Consider the following 24,944-nt stretch of genomic DNA (forward strand, 5'->3'; position numbering starts at 1 on the left):
GCTATGTGGGTTAGGGTAATCCATTAACCCAAACCCTGCAAGAAGGGTTATTTTGGGGGGATATAAGCTGAGAAGCGCTTTGTAACAATTAACCATTAATAAAATAAAAAGTGCTTGAAATGAAATTGTTGGACAAAATGTCAACCTGAGAAGAGCAGCCACAGCTCCCCCCGGAGGCTCTCAGGGATCCCATTGAGCACAAGCTCTCTGGTCTTGGAGGTACGGTACATACACACACCCCTGCCAAACTCAAGGAAGTGGATGTTCCACGACTCCTCCTTCATCTTCTCCTTTGTCTGAGGAGAAAGAAAAGGGGGGAGTCAGTATATCAGTATGACCTAACAAAAATGTAATTGAGCTAAAGGGGTGTTTTAACGATATAACGACCAGAATGATGTACGGCCACGGTGGCTATGCTCCTTTGGCACCATGAGAAAAGCAAACAAAGACATGCTACTAAGAGTCAGTGATCCAACAATCCCTTGAGTTTGGGAACCTAAAGCTGAGCTAGATAGCTGAGCTAGATGAATGAACAGATGATGGCCTTCAAGCTTGCCTATGCACACATTTGGTTAAGATAGTATTTCCTCTTTTGTAATGTTAACCCTGAGGACCAGAACCATAGACACAGCATACATTAGCCTACACTATAAAGCATCCAACTGTCTACATCATTAGGTAGGGACAATAAAATACTGTTTAGAAAGGATCACTTCAGATTAAAAACAGATGACCACACTGAAGTAATAAAACACTATAGAAAGCGTGTAGGATATTCTAAAAGCATAAGACAGTCCAAGCCGTTGACGTGCGTCTGGGAGTGGGGTTGAACTCACAGCTTTGGGTCCGTGTTCCTCTGGGGCGTCCTTCTGGTAGATGTGGAGCAGGCTCTGAGTGGCTGTTGGCAGGCTGGGGCTGTAGTGGCGCCTCTGGGACGGTTCCCCTGCTGCACCAGTGGGTGTGGGGAGGCTGGAGGAGAGAGGGGTGGTACTAGGGCTGGGAGAACCCTGGGGAGAAGGAGGATATCGGGGATTTAAAGGGGTGTTAGGAGAGAAAGAATACAAGGATATTTTGATATGTGTAACCAACTAATTCAGAATGATCATTCTGCCAAAAGCATGAACACAAATGAGTGATTACAACATATTATTGTTATGTGGAAAGTAGCATAAAAATCACTGTATACATCAAAAAGCCCAATTATCCATCACAATTGCTATCTCGTTCACGACAGAACGTGACTGACAGTTCAAAGTAGGCTTGGGCGGTATACCGTTTACACCCTGATGAAGACAGCTTGGCTGTCGAAACATTGGTAATTACATTTTTGCATCTGAGCTCCTAGAGTGTGCGGCTCTCTTATTTTCAAGTTTTCTACTCCGCTAGCCAGCACCTCGCCTAAATAGGTGTGCGTTTCTTTTTCTTCTAGGTATACCGTTTATAACATATACCGGGGTATTTGGAAAAAGACACAGGATGGTTTTTAAATACCATCAATACCGTTGAAACTCTTTCTTTGAAGTTTTTCAATAAATGTGAATATTTGTAGTAAATACCTGCAGTCAACCTGTACAATAGGTTAGGAGATGAAAAACATTGCGTTCTTCGTGTCACCTCTTCGTGTCACCTATTTAAGTAAATACCTGCAGTCAACCTGTACAATAGGTTAGGAGATGAAAAACATTGCGTTCTTCCTGTCACCTCTTCGTGTCACCTATTTAAGTAAATACCTGCAGTCAACCTGTACAATAGGTTAGGAGATGAAAAACATTGCGTTCTTCGTGTCACCTCTTCGTGTCACCTATTTAAGTAAATACCTGCAGTCAACCTGTACAATAGGTTAGGAGATGAAAAACATTGCGTTCTTCGTGTCACCTGTCACATTATTATGAAGGTTACGGTTGTCCCCAGTCACGCGGTGTTTGTTTACAAGCACGCAACAACAAGAGACCGGAGCTTTTTGAGTCACTCACTGTTGTGCAGCACACGCCAGGTGATCTAGTTACAGTATGGAACTCACAACTAAATGTTTGTCAGTTAGATATCTTATATAACTATTCAATTAACCGTCTAACATGTGCTAAATGCTCTGCAGTTGTACATATGGTTTGCTAATTTAGTAGCTAGTTTAGTAACTATCTATTCTTGCAAAATCAAGCATTCACTTGGTAACAGCAGAAAATCCTCTCCTGGACCAAGAGCCTTGCTGGCTAATATTTGTTTTGTGCGTGCAGCAAACTGTGAGTAGCATTTTTTTGTTACTTGTATAGTTTAGGTCAGAAACTGTACAAAATGTTCGCAATGTGCTGGTTCACATTTAGGTAGCATTCTCTATGGGCTTTAACATGTACTTGTTAGCATTAGGTTTGAAAACAGCACCCCTTGTGCATTACCAAACATCCCGGTATGTCACAAAGTTGGCATGAAGGTAAAGCCTAGCCTAAGCCTAGCTCAAAGGGTAGACCCAAACAGCACACCTCCCCTCTGATTGGCTCACCGAATGGCCACTTTCAGGGGTGCGCTGCAGGAAGTCGGAGATGCGCTGGACCAGGAAGTCACGGTCCTTGAGGTTGGCGAAGAGGAAGGTCATCTTGTTCTTGGTGCTGATGGACACGGGGCAGGGCAAGACGCTGCTGCTGTCTGCCTTCTCCACAATGGACACCTAGAGAGCAGGATGGAGGGAAGGGAGGAGAGTCAGAGAAGGGTAGAAGAGAGATGGGGTGGAAGGAGGAGAGAGAAGAGATAAACAGAGGGGCGTGAGAGAGGGAGGGGAAGAGAAAGTTGTACATTAGTTAAGAACATTAGGCACATCCCACAATGAGGGTATGTTATGTCCCCCATGAAAAACACAAAGACAGATACAGGGTAAGAAAGTGAGAGTGAAAGAAAATTAAAATGAGAGAATAGGAAAGAGGGATGCAGGATATGGAAAAGAGGGAAAGAAAGGAGGAAGGAAATAAAAGGAAGAGGGCTCGTGCTTTGCGTTGGGTTGTGTGTATAGGCACCTCTCTGAGGGGAATGATGAGCTGACAGAGGTCCTCCTCACGGCTGCAGAAGCAGATGTAGTTGTTGGAGACAAACAGCTGGCCCACGATGTGCATCTTGGCAAAGGGAGTCCACAGCGTGCAGTCTGTGTGTCCGTCCAGGCGCTCGTCCTGGGTCAGGCGGAACAGCGCCCGGTAACGTTCGTTCTTGGCCCGTGCGTCCAGGTCCCTGTAGTTGACATCCAGTAGTGTGTGGAAGAGAGTAAATGAGCAAAATGAAGAAAAACTACAGATACAGTAAATATATACACACTAAAAATATGAATACTGTCTAGAACTATACCCCCAAAAGTGATATTGGTGAGATGCAGAAACGGACCACTACATTGAGGACCTTTTTTAGCTAAATCTGGTGTGTTGGTACCTGAATTGTCTACACCTGTTCTCTAGAGGGTTAAAAGACATGTTCTTGGAAGTACCACTTCATTTCAGTGAAAACAGTTGTTTGAAATACCACATTTTTTAAATGGTCAGAAAAAAACAGGACATTCCTTACTCTTGAACCCTCCTACCTCTTCAGTGCTGAGACATTCTTGAGCGTCTTGCAGGCCTTGGGCAGCGAGTGGTCGGCCGCGAAGCTCTCGTTGTCCAGCAGCTGGCGCATGGCGATGGTGGCCAGCTGCTCCATGAGCTTGAAGGTGTCGTTAACGTTGAGGAACATGGAGAAGTAGTGCTCCGTGTGCCGCGTGCTCACCCGCACACTCTCCGGGAACAGCAGCGTGGCGTTCTTCTCTAGGCGGGTGACCTCCGTCCACTGCACCACCAGGGTCACTGTAAGGGGAGGAGTGGGGAGATCAATTAGCAGACGCTGTCACAGAAATATTTTACGTGGCCCAGAAAAGAGGGTGAGAGACAGAGGGAGATACAGCATAGAAAAAGAGAGATAGACAGGAAGAGAAGAGAGCGAGAGAGCAAAGGAAGGAGTCCTTGGGGTCAGGGAGCAGGGAAAGATAGGTGTTCAGTAGAGGGGCAGAAACAGTAGGAGGAAGAAAGAGGTAGATTTCATAGAATGCTATCTTAGAGGTTTGAATTAGTACAGAATTGTGTTGGGGGTTGGTGCTGCAACATTGAAGTGGGGCTATTCACTATGAGTTAATCACATTCCTCAACATACACACTAACACACACTCTCTAAGCCTCATTCTCTTCTTCTGTAATCTCATAAGATCACTGCCCACATACAGTGCATTGCTTTCATTCTCTGACCCACAAGCATGCACACACCAGGGTTTCCGTTAGGATTTTAATTGACCAGACATCCATATGAATTGGGTGTGTACGCATTAGGGTGTCCATCTACAGTGCTCAAAATCACATTATATTATTGTAATTCATCTTAACAGCATAGAAATGAGCCTGTAATGTTCTTATACCAACATGACAGATTTTATTGAAAAGCAAAACATTTTGCCTGTTGCTTCTTCTTCCCTGCTATAAATAATAAAATAATAAATGTTTTGCTTAGATGCCTACATAGTAATACATTTGTAAACATGTCCTATAGGCTATTTGTACGGCAATTTTCATTAATAAAATTGTTTTCAAATACAATCTAGGCTTCTCTAATTTATGTTGATCTTACCTAGGGCTGAGGTAGAACTGCTAGTAACGGGCCTGACGAACACAATTTGCCTATAATTTACATCAGCCTAGTTACTTTGTCCTCAAGAATGCGTGATCTTGAGGCCGTCTTTACTCGGTTTTGGAGAAAGAACCCCCTCTCGGCCGACACACTGGAAACGGGTATAATCAACAGAATCTTCACAAATTTTGCCCAGTCATTGTACACCTGGCTGAAGTTCCTTATTCAAGGGACTTCAATTGCATCTTTTGCCTGAGTATTTTTTTCTTTTCTAAAAGGCACACACCCAACACTAATTTCAAACCAGCTTAAGGATTTACTACGAAGTATATTTGCCTATGAAGTTGGAGCACATCGTCTGGTATTTCCACCAATTAATACAAAGCATTATTTAGCAATTATTTTTTTGTTGTTGATCATTTGGCTGGCAACAATTTTAACACACACATATTGCACACACATGATTGTGGTCACTTAGAAATTTCCTTGTTTTTGAAAGAAAAACACATTTTTGGTCCATTAAAATAACATTAAATTGATCAGAAATACAGTGTAGACATTTTTTATGTTGTAAATGACTATTGTAGCTGGAGATGGCAGATGTTTTAGGCGTACAGAGGCCTATTATCAGCAACCATCACTCCTGTGTTCCAATGGCACATTGTGTTAGCTAATCCAAGTTTATAATTTTAAAAGGCTAATTGATCATTAGAAAACACTTTTGCAATTATGTTAGCTCAGCTGAAAACTGTTGTTCTGATTAAAGAAGCAATAGAAATGGCCTTCTTTAGACGAGTTGAGTAACTGGAGCATCAGCATTTGTGGGTTCGATTACAGGCTCAAAATGGCCACAAACAAACAACTTTCTTCTGAAACTCGTCAGTCCATTTGTGTGTGTGTGTGTGTGTGTGTGTGTGTGTGTATGTATGAATGAATGAATGAATATGTATGTATGAATGAATTAATGTTTTTTTTTTTTTTTGACATTTACAGCTAACGGAAACCCTGCTCCACACCAACCTTCTTTCCCCAGGAGGAGAGAGTAGAAGCAGAGGTGGTTGACGCTGAGGTAGACCCAGCCCTGCCGGGGCACACGGCCCTTCCAGTAGCTACAGGAGTAGTAGTTGACCAGCTTCTCCTCGCCGGGCATGCCAAACAGCTTCCTCATCTTCAGTTCAGCCTCACGGAACTTGCCAGAGTCCTCATCCTCCAGGGCAGCCTTGCTCTTGTTCTCCTCGGCGATGATGCCCTAGATAGAAAGAGTGGAGGAGGGAGTTAGGTTCTGTTACAATATATATATAGACAGAGAGAAATTGTATCATTTATGCTGCTGCTCTTGTTTTTCACGAGTGGCGCACGTGTAGCTTGTTGTTGGCCAATCATAAGTCATCAAAGCAGCAATAGGCTACAGTCATAGAGCCTCCATGTATGGCAAAAGTTAGGAGATATCTGATCAATGGAAGTTTGAATTAAAATTATGGAATTAAAAGTTAGAGGAGAAGAACAGGCTACAACAAAGTGTTCAACTGTTCTGCCTGCGGCTATGGAACCCTGACCTGTTCACCGGACGTGCTACCTATCCCCAGACCTGCTGTTTTAACTCTCTAGAGACAGCAGGAGCGGTAGAGATACTCCTAATGATCGGTCGGACCAGGACTGGACCAGGTCTATCCAGAACGGGTCTAGTTGTCGTCAGGTTAATTCGGAATGGGTCTCTATATTTAAATAAAAAATGTCCAGTGCGGATGGAAAAGACCCAGGTTAATTTTGGAACGGGTCCAACTTTTTAGACCTGTGTAGGCCTCTAGTTCAGATTAAAGTGACAATGATAAATAAATAAATCTGCATTTAGTGGAGGAACTGAGTCAGTATCTTAAAGATGGAGCAACAATTAGCTAGGACATAACAGGGTATGATAATTGAATTCTAATTTGTTCAAATTCTATGAGGTTGAACTATACTTTGTGGCAGCAGTGCCTACCGAGATCTTCCCCTTGACGAAGGTGGTGATATCTTCATTGTTGTCAAAAATGGAGAGCGTCTGGAGCAGGTTGGTCTCCAGCCACTCCCAATGCTCTGTGATCTCCTTCCGGGAGGAGCCTGGGAAAACACAGTATTTACCCACATCAACACCAAGGTAAAAATCGGGTACGGGTGTGCTTTAGAGAGGGTACAGGTGTGCTTTAGAGAGTATACAGTGCACCTCCCCTAACCCAGACGACGCTGGGCCAATTGTGCACCGCCCTATGAGACTCCCGATCATGGCCCATTGTGATACAGCCCGGGATCGAACCAGGGTCTGTAGTGACACCTATAGCACTGAGATGCAGTGCCTCAGACCACTGCGTCACTCGGTAGCCCTAAATATTATCACTAACACAAATTCTACTCGATAGCATTTCACTACTTATTTACTATATATATAAATGGTCGGGCTCTCAGCTAATTTTTTGTAATTGACCCACTGATATTTGAGTAGTTATTTGCAGAGTGAAAACTAAAGGGAGACCTGTCAGAACCTGACTATGGGATGCAGGGGGGGGGGGGTGCGAGGGTAGAGCAAGATGAAAATTCAAAGACGGACTACTTTTCTATCCACAATGAGAGAGAAATAGCTACACTGCTGTGCTATTAAACTCAATACTATTGTTGTCAATTTCGTGAAGAAGTTTCTGTTTCTTAACCAGGCAAAGCTAAATAGCAGGCTGGTGACTGGTGGTTACGGGGAAGCAAGAGAGTGGCTTGTGCGATGTGTAGCCTATGATCGGAGGCTGAGCCGGCGCGGAGCCTGCCTGCCCACACTCATCGCTTGCTCCTCCACAGCTCACCAGCCTGATGTTGGCTGTGTGTGCCGGGTGTGTTGGATAATTCCCACTGCTAGAGAACAGAACCCTCGCTGCTCTGCTCATCCAGCGCTGCTAATATTCTGCTCATCATCATGCTCACCAGTCCAAGTGCAAATACAAGTCACGTGGGGCCAGTCCGAGTCACTAATGGTCTAGATGGCGAGTGCGAGTCCTCAATGGTCGAGTGCAAGTCGAGTTAAAAGTCATGAAAATTGGGACTTGAGTAATACAACACTGTTCTAAAGTGTGTTCCTCTCCTTGTCACTTTAACATTCTTGGCACAGATGTGAATAAACCAGTCCCCCGGTGTCCGGTCTGGAGCTTGGGGTCACAAGCACTTTGGCTGGAGAGTGGAGCAGACTTTAAAAAATTGGGGAGCTTCGGCCTTCTCTCGCACTCCAATTTCACTCAGGTACCGCTCAGCCATGAGTTCTGGGGTGAGAGGATGTGAGCGGAGTGGAGCGAGGAGCGCGTGTAATATGACTGGAGTGTGGAGTGGATATAATTTTTGGGGGATCATCTGCCTTCTCTCTCGCTCCGGTACCCCTCAGCCACAAGCTCTGGAACTAGAGGTGCCAAAAGCCCTGGTCTCCACTGTGAATTATTTAATAGTTTGGTACAAATGTAGATATTTAATTAAATAGTGATCCATTCTGACTACTACATTTGTCGTCACACAGGACCACGTGCTGAAACAGACCAATCACAGACCGGCAGGCTACAAGGAGGTTCGCGCCCTCATGCCATAGACATTAAGGTTGACTCTCTCAGGCAGGATGAAAATGACTACTTCGACCATGATCCTTAGCGTTTTTGGTGCCATCCAGCCCCATTCAGCAACATGGCGCGCTTGAAATTGAAATACTTCCGGCTTCATGCTCCATCGGGAGTTTTCAATAGGAATACGTGGATGACGTCAGAGCTATCACTACCTACTGGTTGTAATATCTATGGGATAAACCTAGAACATTGTCTCTTAACACCTGATGATAATGGATCACATTTATATATGCCTAGCGCTTTTATTCAGTTTTAATTAAATAGGCTAGCTTCAAAGAAAGTTTGTCTGTCCCAGAATATTCAGAGGTGTCATGGCATGGTTTTGCACCCACCACATGCGATGCTGCAGAAGATCTGTGAGTCCCCTGTCTGGTGCAGGATCCTATAGGGAGCCACTCTGGCACTGGAGTCCAGGACAACATCCATGGTGCCCACCAACAAGCCTGAAGAAAAGCAGCACAAGTCAGGATACTATTCGATGTATGCCCCTTACAACACGATTTACATTTGAGTCATTTAGCAGACGCTCTTATCCAATATCCAGAACGACTCACAATAGGGCACAGACAGATTTTTCATCAAGTCGTCTTGGGATTTGAACCAGCGACTTTCAGGTTACTGGCCCAATGCTCTTAACTGCTAGGCTACCCATACGGATGCAGTATCTCACTATAATGTTTCAACTGACTAGTTGAGATAATAGGCCTACAGGAATCCCAATAGGTGATTACAGGGTCAATCATCCAAAATATTGTATTGCTGGCTGGAGGAGTCCTTACTTTGCATGGATGATTTTAAGCTGGGTAAACAAAGGTTATTTGGCTATGATCTGAACTGACATCTGTTTGTTAAGCTTGAGGAAGTCTGACGCCTGCTGGCCCAAAGCCAGACATTCAAACTCACGTGTTTCACACGCACCACACACACGCACACATACACCTCACACATTTCTACATGATTTACAATTTCATAGCCTACATTTTACGGTCTTCATGCAACTGGTGTACTGTAGGCTAGTATAAGACTTATGTTCCTAGAACTGTTCCGCAAAACAGCGGCAGTGACGCTGTGGCTAATAGAGACAGGGACTACAGGGACTAATATCTACATCAAATGGAAATGTCAAACTCTTGTGAATGAAAGCCAACTTATGTTGAGTAACTTTAAAGAGCGACTGCCTTTAAAAAGCAACGCATCCCTTTGAAAACGGCCCACGTGGCATCGACATGAGTCAGAAACAGTTATTCTAGTGTCAAAATTGAATACAAAGTGTAAATAGGATAATTTTGGTCATAAAGTCAGTCTCATCTAAAACTGAGTTTTGATTTGACGATGTACATTTGCCCACTAACATAGTGTGAACAGCTGCAGTGGTTGCTCTCTATCAAATAGCATAGACAGCAACAGACATGCACAGTACCCCGACTTTGTTTACATAACATCTCATCTACTTCTACTTGAGAAACACCAAACATCTTAGATGTAAAACTGCGCAACTAAAACATCCTAGGCAAAAACATAACAATTAATTACAGATTTATCGAATTGTCTTAGATTCATTCTGAGGATTTGGAGGAAGTGAAATAGGCTTCCACATCTACAGTGTCTCATGGGGGATAAACATTATCAACCAAATGCGGAATCGGTCAGGAAACGCACCTCCAAAACTGAATTTATAATAAGAAACAGAAAGAAACACATGCCAATCGGCTTGTTCTTCGGCTCTTTAAAATTAGACTTGACGACGTCTGGGTAGTCTTTCAGATGGGGGTGATTTGGTCTAATTTAGTAATAATCTAATTAAATCATAACGGTTGAAGTAGCTAGCTACCTAACCTAAGGTTTCTAAAGAGCTCTTTTTTATTACATGACATTGTTATTCCCTTATTCTAGTAACTAACTGGATATACCTATATCTGGTGTTTTATGATAGCATCCATGCGAGTGACGTTTGAAACGCTATTAGCGCGCGCTAACTAGCTAGCCATTTCACTTCGGTTACACCAGCCTCATCTCGAGAGTTGATAGGTTTGAAGTCATAAACAGCGCAATGCTTGACGCACAACGAAGAGCTGCTGGCAAAACGCACGAAAGTGCTGTTTGAATGAATTTTTACGCGCCTGCTTCTGCCTACCACCGCTCAGTCAGATACTTAGATACTTGTATGCTCAGATTATATGCAACACAGGAAACGCTAGATAATATCTAGTAATATCATCAACCATGTGTAGTTGACTAGTGATTATGATTAATTGTTTTTTATAAGATAAGTTTAATGCTAGCTAGCAACTTACCTTGGCTTACTGCATTCGCGTAACAGGCAGTCTCCTTGTGGAGTGCAACGAGAGAGAGGCAGGTCGTTATTGTGTTGGACTAGTTAACTGTAAGGTTGCAAGATTGGTTCCCCGAGCTGACAAGGTGAAAATCTGTCGTTCTGCCCCTGAACAAGGCAGTTAACCCAAACCCACCGTTCCTAGGCCGTAATTGAAAATGAGAATGTGTTCTTAACTGACTTGCCTAGTTAAATAAAGGTATACAAAAGAAAATTTTATTAAAAAAATAAAATATATATATATTTTTTTGTGGCAAATCGGAGCCCAAAAATACCGATTTCCGATTGTTATGAAAACTTGAAATCGTCCCTAATTAATTGTCCATTCCGATTAATCGGTCGACCTCTAATCTGGACACCAATTTCAATTTTTTTTCACCTTCATTTAACCTGTAGTGAAGCCCAGCCCGTGAACGTTATCATCATCTGACACTAATTAGCATAACGCAACGGACATAAATCTTCCTAGAAAATATTCCTATTCATGAAAATCACAAGTGATATATATTGGAACACAGCTTAGCCTTTTGTTAATCACCCTGTCAGATTTTCAAAATATGCTTTACAGCCAACGCTAGACAAGCATTTGTGTAAGTTTATCATAGCCTAGCATAGCATTATGCCTTGCTAGCAGCAGGCAAACTTGTCACAAAAATCAGAAAAGCAATCAAATTAAATTGTTTACCTACCTTTGATGAACTTCGGATGTTTTCACTCACGAGACTCCCAGGTAGACAGCCAAAATTTTTGTAGGCGAAATAGCTCCGTTTGTTCTTCACGTTTGGCTGAGAAATCGCCCGGAAATTGCGGTCACCACAACGCCGAATTAGCTCCATTATATCGACAGAAACATGGCAAACATTGTTTAGAATCCACCCTCAAGGTGTTTTTCTAATATCTATTCGATACTCAGACAATATCTTTACAGTTTTGGAAACGTTAGAGTGTTTTCTATCCAAAGCTGTCAATTATATGCATATTCTAGCATCTTTTCCTGACAAAATATCCTGTACAAAACGGGAACGTTTTTTTTTCCAAAAATGAAAATACTGCCCCCTAACACCCAGAGGTTAGCCAGGCAGGCAAGTTGAGAACAAGTTCTCATTTGCAACTGCGACCTGGCCAAGACAAAGCAAAGCAGTTCGACACATACAACAACACAGAGCTACACATGAAATAAACAAACATACAATCAATAATACAGTAGAAAAATCTGTAAACAGCATGTGCAAATGAAGTAGGATAAGAGAGTTAACATAGTGAACAACAACTCATTAACCTGTTTATTTATTGCATGTGTCTGTCTGTCTGTGTGTGTGCGCACGTATGGCCTATCAGTGGTAAAGCTGGAGGTGTTTCTTCAGTTTGATAAGTTTATTGAAGCCTGGGGTGATGGTTGACAGGGAAACTGAGGTATTGCTGGCTGTCCAGTTTGTTTCTGCTTTTAGTTTTCGCGGCAATCTCTGCTCGAAGCTCATAAAAGCGACCCAACACTTTATCCCTAGAAAGCTTTTCGCGGAACTCTTTTTGATATAGTTGACACACTTGATCACATCCCGGAGAGTGACGTGGAGCTCAGGCACCATGTCCTTCGCTGCCAATGCCTCCCTGTGTAGGAAGCAGTGGTTCCATGTCGCACTTGGTGCTCTCTCCAGGATCTGCTTTATTACCCCGGAGTGCTTTCTCGTCATGGCAGCTGCCACATCAGTGGTCACACCGACGCACCCATCCCAGGCCAGTCCCACGGAGCTCAGGTGCATATCCATTGTGTTAAAGACTGCCTCTGCGGTGGTGGTGGGCAAATCAGCACTAAAAAGGAACTGCTCCTCGAAGTTAGTATCCGACACGTGTCTGACATAGACCATTAGAATTGTATGGTTAGCCACATATTTGGATTCATCAAGCTGCTGTGCGTAATGGCCATTTTCACTGATACGCTCTGATGTCTGGCGCGTTATGTCCTCAGACATGTCCTTGATTCTCCTCCTCATGGTGTCATTGGATAGGGGTATAGTTAAGTTTGTTGGGGGCTGACTCTCCCAAGATTTCAGTGCACATATCAATCGCAGCAGGGAGTATGAAATCCTCTGCGCTGGTGTAAGCTTTTATGCACTTAGCAATGTGCTGGGGTACAAGGTATGATGCGCGAAGTGCATTTTCTTGTACCGTGCAAACGTTCTTCAATGGGTCTTGAGGCCACCAGATATCGACATCTTCTTTAAAAAAGTCAGCTGTCTTATCGTTGTGACTTGGGTGCTTGGTGGACCCCTACAAATCAGCCGGGCTAGACAATCTGGACCCTCTCTTTCTAAAATTATCTGCCGAAATTGTTGCAACCCCTATTACAAACCTGTTCAACCTCTCTTTCGTATCGTCTGAGATTCCCATAGATTGGAAAGCTGCCGCGGTCATCCCCCTCTTCAAAGGGGGAGACACTCTAGACCCAAACTGCTACAGACCGATGTCTATTCTACCCTGCCTTTCTAAGGTCTTTGAAAGCCAAGTTAACAAACAGATTACTGACCATTTCGAATCTCACCGTACCTTCTCCGCTATGCAATCTGGTTTCAGAGCTGGTTATGGGTGCACCTCAGCCACGCTCAAGGTCCTAAACAATATCATAATCGCCATCAATAAGAGACATTACTGTGCAGCCGTATTCATCGACCTGGCTAAGGCTTTCGACTCTGTCAATCACCACATTGTTTTTGGCAGACTCAACAGCCTTGGTTTCTCAAATGATTGCCTCGCTTGGTTCACCAACGACTTCTCAGATAGAGTTCAGTATGTCAAATCGGAGGGCCTGTTGTCCAGACCTCTTGCAGTCTCTTTGGGGGTGCCACAGGGTTCAATTCTCGGGCTGACTCTCTTCTCTGTATACATCAATGATGTCGCTCTCGCTGCTGGTGATTCATTGAGCCACCTCTACGCATACGATACCATTCTGTATACCTCTGGCCCTTCTTTGGACACTGTTAACTAACCTTCAGATGAGCTTCAATGCCATACAACTCTCCTTCCGTGGCCTCCGACTGCTCTTAAATGCAAGTAAAACTAAATGCATGCTCTTCAACCGTTCGCTGCCTGCACCTGCCGCCCGTCCAGCATCACTACTCTGGACGGTTCTGACTTAGAATATGTGGACAACTGCAAATACCTAGGTGTCTGGTTAGACTGTAAACTCTCCTTCCAGACTCACATTAAACATCTCCAATCCAAAATTAAATCTAGAATTGGCTTCCTATTTTGCAACAAAGCATGATTCACTCATGCTGCCAAACATACCCTTGTAAAACTGACCATCCTACCGATCCTCGACATCGGCGATGTCATTTACAAAATAGCATCCAACACTCTACTCAACAAATTGAATGCAGTCTATCACAGTGCCATCCGTTTTATCACCAAAGCCCCATATACTACCCACCACTGCGACCTGTATGCTCTCGTTGGCTGGCCCTCGCTTCATACTTGTCGCCAAACCCACTGGCTCCAGGTCATCTACAAGTCTGCTAGGTAAAGCCCCGCCTTATCTCAGCTCAATGGTCACCATTGAAGCACCCACCCGTAGCACGCGCTCCAGCAGGTATATCTCACTGGTCACCCCCAAAGACAATTCTTCCTTTGGCTGCCTCTCCTTCCAGTTCTCTGCTGGCAATGACTGGAACGAACTGCAAAAATCTCTGAAGTTGGAGACTCTTACCTCCCTCACTAGCTTTAAGCACCAGCTGTCAGAGCAGCTCACTGCACCTGTACATAGCTCATCTGTAAATAGCCCATCCAATCTACCTCATCCCCATACTTTATTTATCTTGCTCCTTTGCACCCCAGTATCTCTACTTGCACATTCATCTTCTGCACACCCTACCATTCCAGTGTTTAATTGCTTTATTGTAATTACTTTGCCACCATGGCCTATTTATTGCCTTAAGTATTATTGTTCATTAATACATGACATTCATATTACATTTTATTAAACTGGTTAAAAACGTACACCTTTAAAAAAAAATTTTTTACGGTTGTGAAACTATTCACATGGTAATTGATGATTAAGAATTCCTAATGATTGCTGTTTTTTTCTATTTTAAAAACTGTTGTGTTACTGTTCATTAACATTATTGAACTGGTTTTGATGTCATGTTCCGAGTCTGATAATGTATTACACCCCACTCCTGAACTGGTCTCCTAATTAAAATGGCTTATTCTTGAATTCACAATAAATGTTCTCTCAGTTAATATGGCTATGTAATGACTTTAATACTATAAGAGTAGACCGTGATTTTGCAAGTGAAGCCTGCCCAATAAGGCAGCAGCAATACAACATTCCAAAATGGGATTATCAACAGTCCATAGTATCGCATCACGACTCAATTGTCATTGTCAAATGTGGGTCCCCAAGCAAAACCAGTTGAGAACCACTGCTTTAAACAATGTACATATGTTGATTGCTAGGCATTCAAATAAGATTATTTATTGATAAATTTGAAACTAGCTCTGGCTGTGGCCACTACAAGACTAGATTGTAAACAACTCTTTGCGGAATGCATTGCTTGACTGCCATAACGTCGGTACGGTAGGTACCATAACGTTGGATGCCAAACGGCAATAAAACCCACAGAAGAATAGTCGAGGGCGACAACAGTAGACAGTGTCCTTTAGCAGGTGGGAGTGAAGGACTAACGTTAGCTAGCTTGTCCTTGGGGACTCCGATACACAATAGGCGGGAGCGACACCTTGTGCTCACATGGTCGGCTAGCAGTGTTGTCCCGGCCTGCTCTGTACCTGAGGAACTAGAGGGAACGACGCAGGTAGACAGTGGCCTTCGCCCCCTTGCTGGTCAGTGCACTGTTTTACGGCAGTTCTGTTGATGACAGCGAGAGAAAGTTTTCGTATATGCAGGAACCAATGGGATGTTCGGGAGATGGGGTCGTTTATGATGGAACTAATTGTATGCCGGAGGGGGCGTTCCTAAAATGCAGAAATACCTAAATGCAAGAACGCCCCGAATTTGGGTCCGCAATCAAACAGTATTGGGTTGGTTAGGCTGACATAGTTTACTAGCTATGTGTACTGTTTAGTGGTGCATGTGAGAAAATGCACATACTTCCAGCAAATAAAACCTATCAACGATGTTAGTTAGTAGTAGCTGCAGACGAAGAAAAAACAACGCGCTAGCTTGGTTAGCCAGCTCCACTTTACACGTCAACATCAACAGCTAGCCTGCGCGCTAGCTAACGTTACCTTGCTAAAACACCAAGCTTTCTAGCTAACGTTAGCTAAATCCCTCATTACATTAGCCAACGCAAATTACATTTTCATAAACATGAGAGCAATTGTAAACCAAATAATGTTATTGTATAGTTACCAGTGATGCCCCCTCCTTTGCCATGGCCCTTTCTCCTCTGGAGAATGAAGAAGGGGTTCGCCCTTTCGCTCACCCACAGAGCGTTGGCAAGCAACACCTCCTCTGGGGTTATCCACATTTTGAATAAGCTTTTTCCAAATTACACACTTATTGTTGGATATTATGGTGCAAAGTGTACGGTAAGCGACTTCACACAAGCATGTTTTGCAGACGTGTTGCCTGCTGTTTTGAGTTCATGTCCGTCTGTGCAGCTGGTTGCTCTGCTGTTGTCTACTCGAAAACGGTTTACACTAGTTACCACAGCCACAAAGCCAAAAGAGTATATCGTAAAAATTCGTGGAAACAAAACTTGATTTAACGTTAGGGCTAGCAGTGGTGTGATTAAGGTCAGGTTTAACATTCAATTTTAAGAAGAGTAATTGTAGAAATAGGCTGGGATAACTAGTGACGACCCTCGAAACTGGTCGCTTTCTACTTTTACGTAAACACGTCCACTTTACGCTCATATCATAGTGTACATCGCTGCTTGACTCACTGTATCAATTTAACATATTTAATCCAATCAGTGACAATCGTGACCGTAAAAAACTTTTCAGTTATAAGGCTCTAAAATGTGTATGTATCAATGCATTCACAGCAAGTATTGAAATGATAAAGGGTCCCAATGAAATATGTGCAGTGTCACATGTTAGTGTAATTTGTCACATGACCAGAGCTGTTTACTTCCTGGTTGCACCATGAGAAGACGATGGCTGCATCAAAGCTCCCAAACAAAAGGTTAGTAAAGTATGTTAACATAAAGATGGGACAAGGATTTTTGGTACACATCATCTTTAAAGTGTCTAGTATTGATATATGGATTTGCAATTATTCAACTTTGTTCAGTCATCGAATGTGTAAACATGTTGACGGCAACAATAGTGACCGGTGGGATAACAGTGCATCTAGGTATACACATGCATAGTTCTTGTTCTACCTAACTTTCTACTCTGTTCTTTCTTTTAGTTTCACTTTGAGTCAAGTTCTGGATATGTTGGATCTAGGTGACTGCCCAGACAAGGCATGCAAACATTGCAATTATCCCTCATAATGAGAAAGATGCTGTCCTCCGTGATTGTGATAGTGACGGGTCAAATATGGACTATGGACAGGCCATTTGCCAGCCAGGCTGTTGAATGCATATGCTGATCCTATGCAAACAGATCATGACAGGAACAACATTATCAGGGATGATGACCTATCCACCCCCCATTGTTAATAATGAAGAGCCAAGGGCCTCTACCTGACCGAGGGGTCAGCCAGGGGAAAAGCTGCAAGTGGTCAGAAATAAAGATTGAGTGTTCAAACGATCAAAGATGCCTGCCACCGATGTGATTCCAAACCACAAAGTATACAGTCCAAATGTGCAAAAGTTTGGCAAGAAACCACTGAGACACGGAAGGAGATCTTTACTGGCTGTTACTGTTGAAGATCAGGCAAGATATGACAAAGCTTCTTACTGGCCAATCAACATGATGCACCGGTTCCAGAGATGTCGTTATTGTGACAAACGCACTACCTATGCAAGTGAGAAATGCAAAGCGCCACTGTACATTGAGTGCTTCAAGATATACCATGGACAGTAGAAAAGGAGAATGAAAAAGGGCCGAAAAAGAAAAATAGAAAAGTGGATAAAGGGTGAGAAGAAGCAGTACAACAGACTCTTGGAAGAAAATAAAAGTAGACGAAAAAGAAGTTTTTGGGGGTAAAGGTCAATTGATTCGACATACTGTATGACAGGTCTGACTGATCGTGTTTCAAAATAGTGATGCACAAACTAATCATGCACTTGGTTCTGAAGCCTACCTCTATTTTATATATATATATATGCACTCAATGTGGTGCTTTTTATGTGTATATATATATTATTTTGTTTAGCATAGGCCTCTACTTGAATGCATGTTCTACAGGCTACTTCTATCCTAAATGTTACCTTTATGTTCAGTGGAAATAAATCACACGACTGCTATACAGTTGTTAGTGAGTGTTGCACTAAAATGTCACAATGACAATGTTAAAATGAATATTGCACTAAAGTACAAGTTCAAATGTTAAAGTAACAATATTCATGTCTCAATACATGTTGCACAAAAGTAACAATGTTGAAATACGTTGATGGTTGTTTTGTTTCTTTGTCTTTGCTCTCAGTATTCATATCGGTGTTGTATAAGGTATTTTGATGGGGGTTTTGTATAAGGGTTTTTGATATGTAAAATAATCACACTAGAATGTGATGGGGCATTCTAGTGGCAATATTGGGGACTGCCAGTGACAGAGTTTAAAATGAGTTAATAACTGGGCTGGGATATATAATAATTTTGATGACTGCCAAGGAGAAATGTTAATTCAGTATACATAACATTATCCCACCGGTCACAATACACTTTCACCTACTTTTACATGAAAATGTAAAAAAAATAATGATTGATTATTTCAAAGGGTTATTACTATGACACTTGATTTGGATATTTTCATGTCTGGGAAAAATTTGAGATTAAATGGGTTAAGTGAAAATGTAATCACAAACCACTTTCCCTGCACAGTTTTTATGTTCTGGACTTTGAGTTCAAAACTTAACAAAGTGAAACTAAAAGAAATATAAAACAAATGACAGCTCTGATGGTAGTTTCGGTACAATTGTATAAATGCCGACTGATCATTTGTTTGTTCGACATGGTGTGATATTTTTGCATCGGTGTAATTAATTATGCGACAAATGGTGGCGGAAATGCCTTTATGTGCAAATATTTATATTAATAGCAGTAAACTTGGAGTCACGCAATCATATGGTGTGTGATCCTCCAACTATGACTTATGAAACAATGCAGTTTATTCAGTCTGGCCTCAGACTAGACGTAACATAGTATACTGAACAAAAATATAAATGCAATATCCAACAATTTAAAAGATTTTACTGAGTTACAGTTCATAAGAGGAAATCAGTCAATTGAAATAAATAAATTAGGCCCTAATCTATGGATTTGACATGACTGGGCAGGGGCACAACCATGGATGGGCCTGGGAACGGCATAGGCCCAGCCACTTGGGAGCCAGGCTCAGTCAATCAGAATGAGTTTTTCCCAAGGAAAGGGCTATATTACAGACATAAATATTCCTCAGTTCATCAGCTCTCCAGGTAGTTGGTTTCAGATGATTCCACAGGTGAAGAAGCTGGATGTGGAGGTCCTGGGCTGGAATGGTTACACATCGTCTGCAGTTGTGAAGCCGGTTGGACATACTGCCAAATTCTCTAAAACGATGTTGGAGGCATCTTGTGATAGAGGAATGAACATTCAATTCTCTGGCAACAGCTCTGGTGGACATTCCGGCAGTCAGCATGCCAATTGCAAGCTGTGGCATTGTGTTGTGTGACAAAACTGCACATTTTAGAGTGCCCATTTGTCCCCAGCACAAGGTGCACATGTGTAATGATCATGCTGTTCAATCATCTTCTTGATATGCCACACCTGTGGATTATCTTGGCAAAGGAAAAATGCTCACTAACATGGATGTAAACACATTTGTGCACAACATTTTAGAGAAACCTTTGGTGCGTTTGGACATTTCTGGGATCTTTTATTTCAGCTCAAGAAACATGAGACTAACACTTTTACATGTTGCATGTATATTTTTGTTCAGTATATTTTTTAAAGATAATCTTTGAGTATTAATAATTACCAATACAAATTAGACAAAGATTCTAAAATTCCAAAAATGTTATGGCATTTGATTTAATGCCAAATCATGCCCCAAATTCATTATGCCAATGAACGCTCCCTATAACTAGGTTTCCATCTACTTGGCAACAGATTTTCATGCAAATATTCAACAGTGGTGTATTTCCACCAAACGGTTTTGTTGCGGATGAAAGTCAATGTGTGATGACGTAGTGCACACAAAATGTACTTTTTTGTTTAAGTTTTCATGTACCGAATAAAAATCAAAAGTTCAATGCGTTTCTATCACGTTCTCAACAACCGATAGTTGTCACAAACTGTTGCATTAAATAGCATATGTACCGTACCTACTCTGGTCTTGGCATCTGCGCTCTAGCAAACAGCTTGCAGATACAGTGCAGGTAGGCCTGTCTACATTAGATTATTATGTATATTTATATTTGTCAAATGGCAATCAAGTACCGACCATCGTGCCACTAGACCCTCTACTTATTGGAAAGGAGCATCAAGCTCATCACCATACACTTTCACCACACTGTGTTAAGAATTGATTTAATCTGAATAGATAAATAGAATCTTCTCCAAACTCCAGCTGAAATGTTAATAACATTGGGCTGTGTTTCATGAAGAAGCGGCACACATTGGAATGGGCATCAACAGGACATAGGCAATAATTACACTTTTAATGCTGAGGCAGTGCTGTATGTAACACAGTGACCTGAAGCTGACATACTCCCCTCCACGTGTTACATCATCGCAAATATCAGATAAAGATAACACAAGGGGACAACAAGAACAGAGGACAAACCCTTTCACCCATTTTGCTTGTACAAGATTGTGAAAGGAAAACAAACAGTACTTCAAGAGGCCGGTTTAGAGATATAATGTATATAGATTGTATACTGTGTGTGTGTGTGTATATACATACATACACAGTACCAGTCAAAAGTTTGGACACTTACTTATTCAAGGGTTTTTATTTTTTACTATTTTCTACATTGTAGAATAATAGTGAAGACATCAAAACTATGAAATCACACATGTAACCAAAAAGGTGTTAAACAAATCAAAAACTGTTATATTCGAGATTCTTCAATGTAGCCACCCTTTGCCTTGATGACAGCTTTGCACATTATTGGCATTTCTCAAACAGCGTCATGAGGTCACCTGTAATGCATTTCAATTAACAGGTGTGTCTTGTTAAAAGTTAATTTGTGGAATTTCTTTCCTTCCTAATGCTTTTGAGCTAATCACCTGTGTTGCCACATGGTAGGGGTGGTATACAGAATATGGTCTTTTACCAAATAGGGCTGAGTCCATTATATGGCAAGAACAGCTCAAATAAGCAAAGAGAAACGACAGTTGATCGTTACTTTAAGACATGAAGCTCAGTTAATACAGAACATTGAGAACTTTGAAAGTTTCTTCAAGTGCAGTTGCAAAAACCAAGTGCTATGATGAACTGGCTCTCATGAGGAATGCCACAGGAAAGGAAGACCCAGAGTTACCTCTGCTGCAGAGGATAAGTTCATTAGAGTTAAGTGCACCACAGATTGCAGCCCAAATAAATGCTTCAGTTCAAGTAACAGACACATCTCAACATCAACTGTTGGAAACTGTGTGGATCAGGCCTTCATGGTCAAATTGCTGCAAAGAAACCACTACTAAAGGACACCAATAAGAATAAGAGAGACTTGCTTGGGCCAAGAAACACAAGGAGAGATTTTTGGTTCCAACCGCCGTGTCTTTGTGAGACACAGAGTAGGTGAACGGATGATCTCTGTTTGTGTGGTTCACACCGTGAAGCATGGAGGATGAGGTGTGGGGGTGCTTTGCTAGCGACACTGCCAGTGATTTATTTAGAATTCAAGGCACATCTAACCAGCATGGCTACCACAGCAATAAGCCATTCCATCTAGTTTGCACTTAGAGGGAGTATCATTTGTTTTTCAACAGGACAATGGGGCGGCAGGGTAGCCTAGTGGTTAGAGCGTTGGACTAGTAACCGAAAGGTTGCAAGTTTGAATCCCTGAGCTGACAAGGTACAAATCTGTCGTTCTGCCCCTGAACAGGCAGTTAACCCACTGTTTCTATGCCATCATTGAAAATAAGAATTTGTTCTTAACTGACTTGCCTAGTATTTTTTATTTTTTTTATTTTATTTTTTAAAGACCCAAAACACAGCTCCAGGCTGTGTAAGGGCTATTTGACCAAGAAGGAGAGTGATGGAGTGCTGTATCAGATGACCTGGCCTCACAATCACCTGACCTCAACCCTTCTGAGATGGTTCGGGATGAGTTGGACCGCAGAAAAGCAGCCAACAAGTGCTCAGCATGTGTGGGAACTCTTTCAAGACTGTTGGAAAAGCATTCCAGGTGAAGCTGGTTGAGAGAATAACAATGGTGTGCAAAGCTGTCATCAAGGCAAAGGGTGGCTACTTTGAAGACTCAAATATAATATAGTTGATTTGTTTAACACTTTTTTTGGTTACTACATGATTCCATGTGTTATTTCATAGTTTTGACGTCTTTACTATCATTCTAAAATGTAGAAAATAGTAAAAAATAAAAAAAAACCTTAGGTGTGGCCAAACTTTTGACTGGTACTGTGCACACACACACACGGGGTGATTAATACACGATCTGGGTATTTCATAGGCTTTAAGTACACGTTAAAATGTATTTTTTTTCTTCAAATTTTTATACAGAGACATTGGTTTTGCTATAGGGAAGTAATACTGCTTTTCACAGAGTTCAGAATGTTGCATCAGCATGTCCATTGTTCCACTGGTCTTATTCTTGAACCCAGTCACCATGGTGGGTGCATTACACCAGTCACTTGAGGCATGGCCATATAGAGGGAGAGACTAGGCATGCCTGGACATGTCCCACCAGTCAAAATATCCTCTCCACTGTCGTTTAGGCAGCATAGTAAATACAACAGAGCCAACTGGTCCACCAGGGAAGAAAGATACCTTTCTTACTGCATTAGAGCCAAAGGAAGCGAAATTAAATGACGGTTTGGTAATCATATATACAGATTTATTGTAGGCTGCACTAACAAGTGGTTTATTATTTCTAGCACACTTGAAATGGACGATACGCCGAGATCCTGCAAAGTAAGACTAGAAAGGGCTAATTCCCCACTACCGCATCTAGAAACAGATGTCAGAGTCAGTTGTTGAAATGAAAGTGTCAAGGAAGGACTTTACTGAATATCTAACCAGGGGGAGAATAGAGGACGATAATCCCCCCTCTTCTTTTTGACTGGCAATAATAGTACATTCTGCACTGGTAGAAAATATCTGATGTCATGTCATTGCTCCACAGGTTAGTCAAGGCTGTCGTGCCGGGGGGTCGAAACCATGGCGACGACCCTCACGACTTGTCATCATAGCGGTCGAGCGATGCCTGGGTGTCAGGTAGCTCCATCTCACAGACCAAACTGAGTGGGGACAGGGAGTTCCGGTTGAAGAAGTGGCCACCTGCAAAGAAACATGGGAAGATGTCAATGTCAGTGACACCAAGAAACATGACATCTGTCAGTAAGATTCCTAACTAGAAAAGCTGATGCTAGTACCATAAACAAAGGTATTATTCACACGTAATCATTTTTTCTTGGCATCTGTAAACATTATTGCAGGAGACACTGGGATTGGACACCATGATCGACATTTACAGTTGAGTAATAATGTGCGGGTGGGTGAGGTCAAACTGAACAGTGACATTAAGGCAATTCCACAGTAACAGAAAGATGCTGTGACTCCGATTTTCCACTTTAAACGTATGCCAAAACAAAAAACACTTATTGCAAAGTTAAACAAACCATGAAGCAAACTGTGAACAAGGACTACTTTTAACAATTTCCACTGAAAATTTGACAAAAAAATATTTACATAACGAACAGTGCGGATGCCAAGTTTGGTAATAGAATGATGGTTTGTGCTGTTGGTGCCGTCATTCTGTTACCAAACCTTGCATCTGCACTGTTCTTCAAGTAAATATGTATTTATTGGGAAAATGTCTAAAAGTCATCCTTGTGCATGGAGTTGTATGGTTTGTTTAACTTTGCAATCATTGGTTTTTGTTTGGCATACATTTTAAAGTGGAAAATCTGAGTCTCTGCATCATTCCCTAACTGTGGAATTGCCCATTGTGAATCTTCAAAGATCCTCAACATGCTATACAACCTCAAGTCAAGAGAGTGATACATGGAAGATCACCCAGACCGTCCTTTGATTCACACTAATTATCTATATCATTTAGGCCAGCCTGAACAAGAGCTAAGCAGAGATATGTGGAAGTTGTGACCTGATACGATTCTGATGTGGGAGGATAGACCTGTACTGTAATCGCTAAGAAATAGTGCCACCAACTGGGGATAGTGCTGCATTACAACCAAATACACAGAGTATACCAAACATTAGGAACACCTTCCTAATATTGAGTTGCAATATTACTACCATACCCCATTCAAAGGCACTTAAATATTTTGGCTTGCCCATTCACCCTCAATGTCACACATGCACAATCCATTTCTCAAATGTCTTCAAGGCATAATCAATTCTTTAAGCTGTTTCCTCCCCTTCCTCTATACTGATTGAAGTGGATTTAACAAGTGACATCAATAAGGGATCATAGCTTTCACCTGGATTCACCTGGTCAGTCATAGTGTATTTTCAAGTCAAGGTCATGAATGAGCAAAGAAGAACATGACATTTCAACCTTTTATTGCGAGGTGTGTCTGGTTCAGGAGCACAAGAGTGATAGGTGTCTTTCATTAAATATAGAAATTCACACTCACGCGGAAAGTATTGATTACGAAAGAGAATATAACAAGTCAAAAGGAGGGAAGATTTAATGTCTCAAAGCGCTTTGCCCTATTACAACCACTAAAAACAATTACAGCCAGGCTCAGTCAGTACAGTAGTACAAGCTTACAAAATACAATACAGAAACATATGGCAGAAGAAGGCAACATTGCCATGAGGCTGCGCCAGAGAAAGGATCGAGAGGGGCAATAAGGCGATCATCTTCACTTCTCCCACTCCAGGCTGAAAGAGAAGGAAGAGGAAATGAACAATGTTAGAAAAGGTAGCAGAAGAAAGAGAGCATTAAAGACACGTAGGAACAGAGAAGGGGAATGTAATTGATGGGGGGAAAAAAATACTTTTAATTTTCTTTTAAACCATGATTTTCTCGTGTTAAGGCACTTAGCTCTAATACTTTTGAAGTATTGGATGGGGATGGATGGAGCCTTCCGTGTTACTTTATACAGTA

The 24,944-nt window shown here is 42.0% G+C and overlaps 2 protein-coding genes and 1 long non-coding RNA gene across 11 annotated transcripts in view; 1 reads left to right on the forward strand and 2 right to left on the reverse strand.

Moving 5' to 3' along the window:
• The window catches only part of LOC109864827 (TBC1 domain family member 9B), a 43,799-nt gene extending 27,243 nt beyond the window's left edge, over positions 1–16,556 (reverse strand). Inside the window, exons 1-9 of one of the 4 annotated variants that reach the window (XM_020452805.2) lie at positions 15,950–16,221; positions 8,585–8,695; positions 6,608–6,726; positions 5,647–5,875; positions 3,557–3,815; positions 3,006–3,213; positions 2,498–2,662; positions 837–1,007; positions 146–296 (exon numbers count right to left, since the gene is read on the reverse strand). In XM_020452805.2, the coding sequence (XP_020308394.1) occupies positions 146–296; positions 837–1,007; positions 2,498–2,662; positions 3,006–3,213; positions 3,557–3,815; positions 5,647–5,875; positions 6,608–6,726; positions 8,585–8,695; positions 15,950–16,067 (1,531 nt within the window). In that variant the 5' untranslated portion in view covers positions 16,068–16,221. Of the gene's footprint in view, positions 1–145; positions 297–836; positions 1,008–2,497; positions 2,663–3,005; positions 3,214–3,556; positions 3,816–5,646; positions 5,876–6,607; positions 6,727–8,584; positions 8,696–15,949 lie in introns of all 4 variants that reach the window. The other 3 variants (XM_031798107.1, XM_020452806.2, XM_020452807.2) reach the window with 3 other exon arrangements.
• Positions 16,557–16,642: 86 nt separating this feature from the next.
• Positions 16,643–19,829, forward strand: LOC109864830 (uncharacterized). The gene is made up of 2 exons (XR_002251500.2): positions 16,643–16,726; positions 16,955–19,829. It is a non-coding gene; the product is annotated as an uncharacterized LOC109864830 (long non-coding RNA).
• Positions 17,601–24,944, reverse strand: part of LOC109864828 (E3 ubiquitin-protein ligase RNF130-like) — a 120,801-nt gene continuing 113,457 nt past the window's right edge. For 4 of the 6 annotated variants that reach the window (XM_031798110.1, XM_020452812.2, XM_020452810.2 and 1 more), the window contains one exon: positions 24,380–24,718. In XM_031798110.1, the coding sequence (XP_031653970.1) occupies positions 24,700–24,718 (19 nt within the window). In that variant the 3' untranslated portion in view covers positions 24,380–24,699. Of the gene's footprint in view, positions 23,150–24,379; positions 24,719–24,944 lie in introns of those variants that run through there. The other 2 variants (XM_020452811.2, XM_031798109.1) reach the window with 1 other exon arrangement.

The sequence above is a fragment of the Oncorhynchus kisutch genome, linkage group LG19 (genome assembly GCF_002021735.2).
Source record: "Oncorhynchus kisutch isolate 150728-3 linkage group LG19, Okis_V2, whole genome shotgun sequence".
Lineage (NCBI taxonomy): Eukaryota > Metazoa > Chordata > Actinopteri > Salmoniformes > Salmonidae > Oncorhynchus > Oncorhynchus kisutch.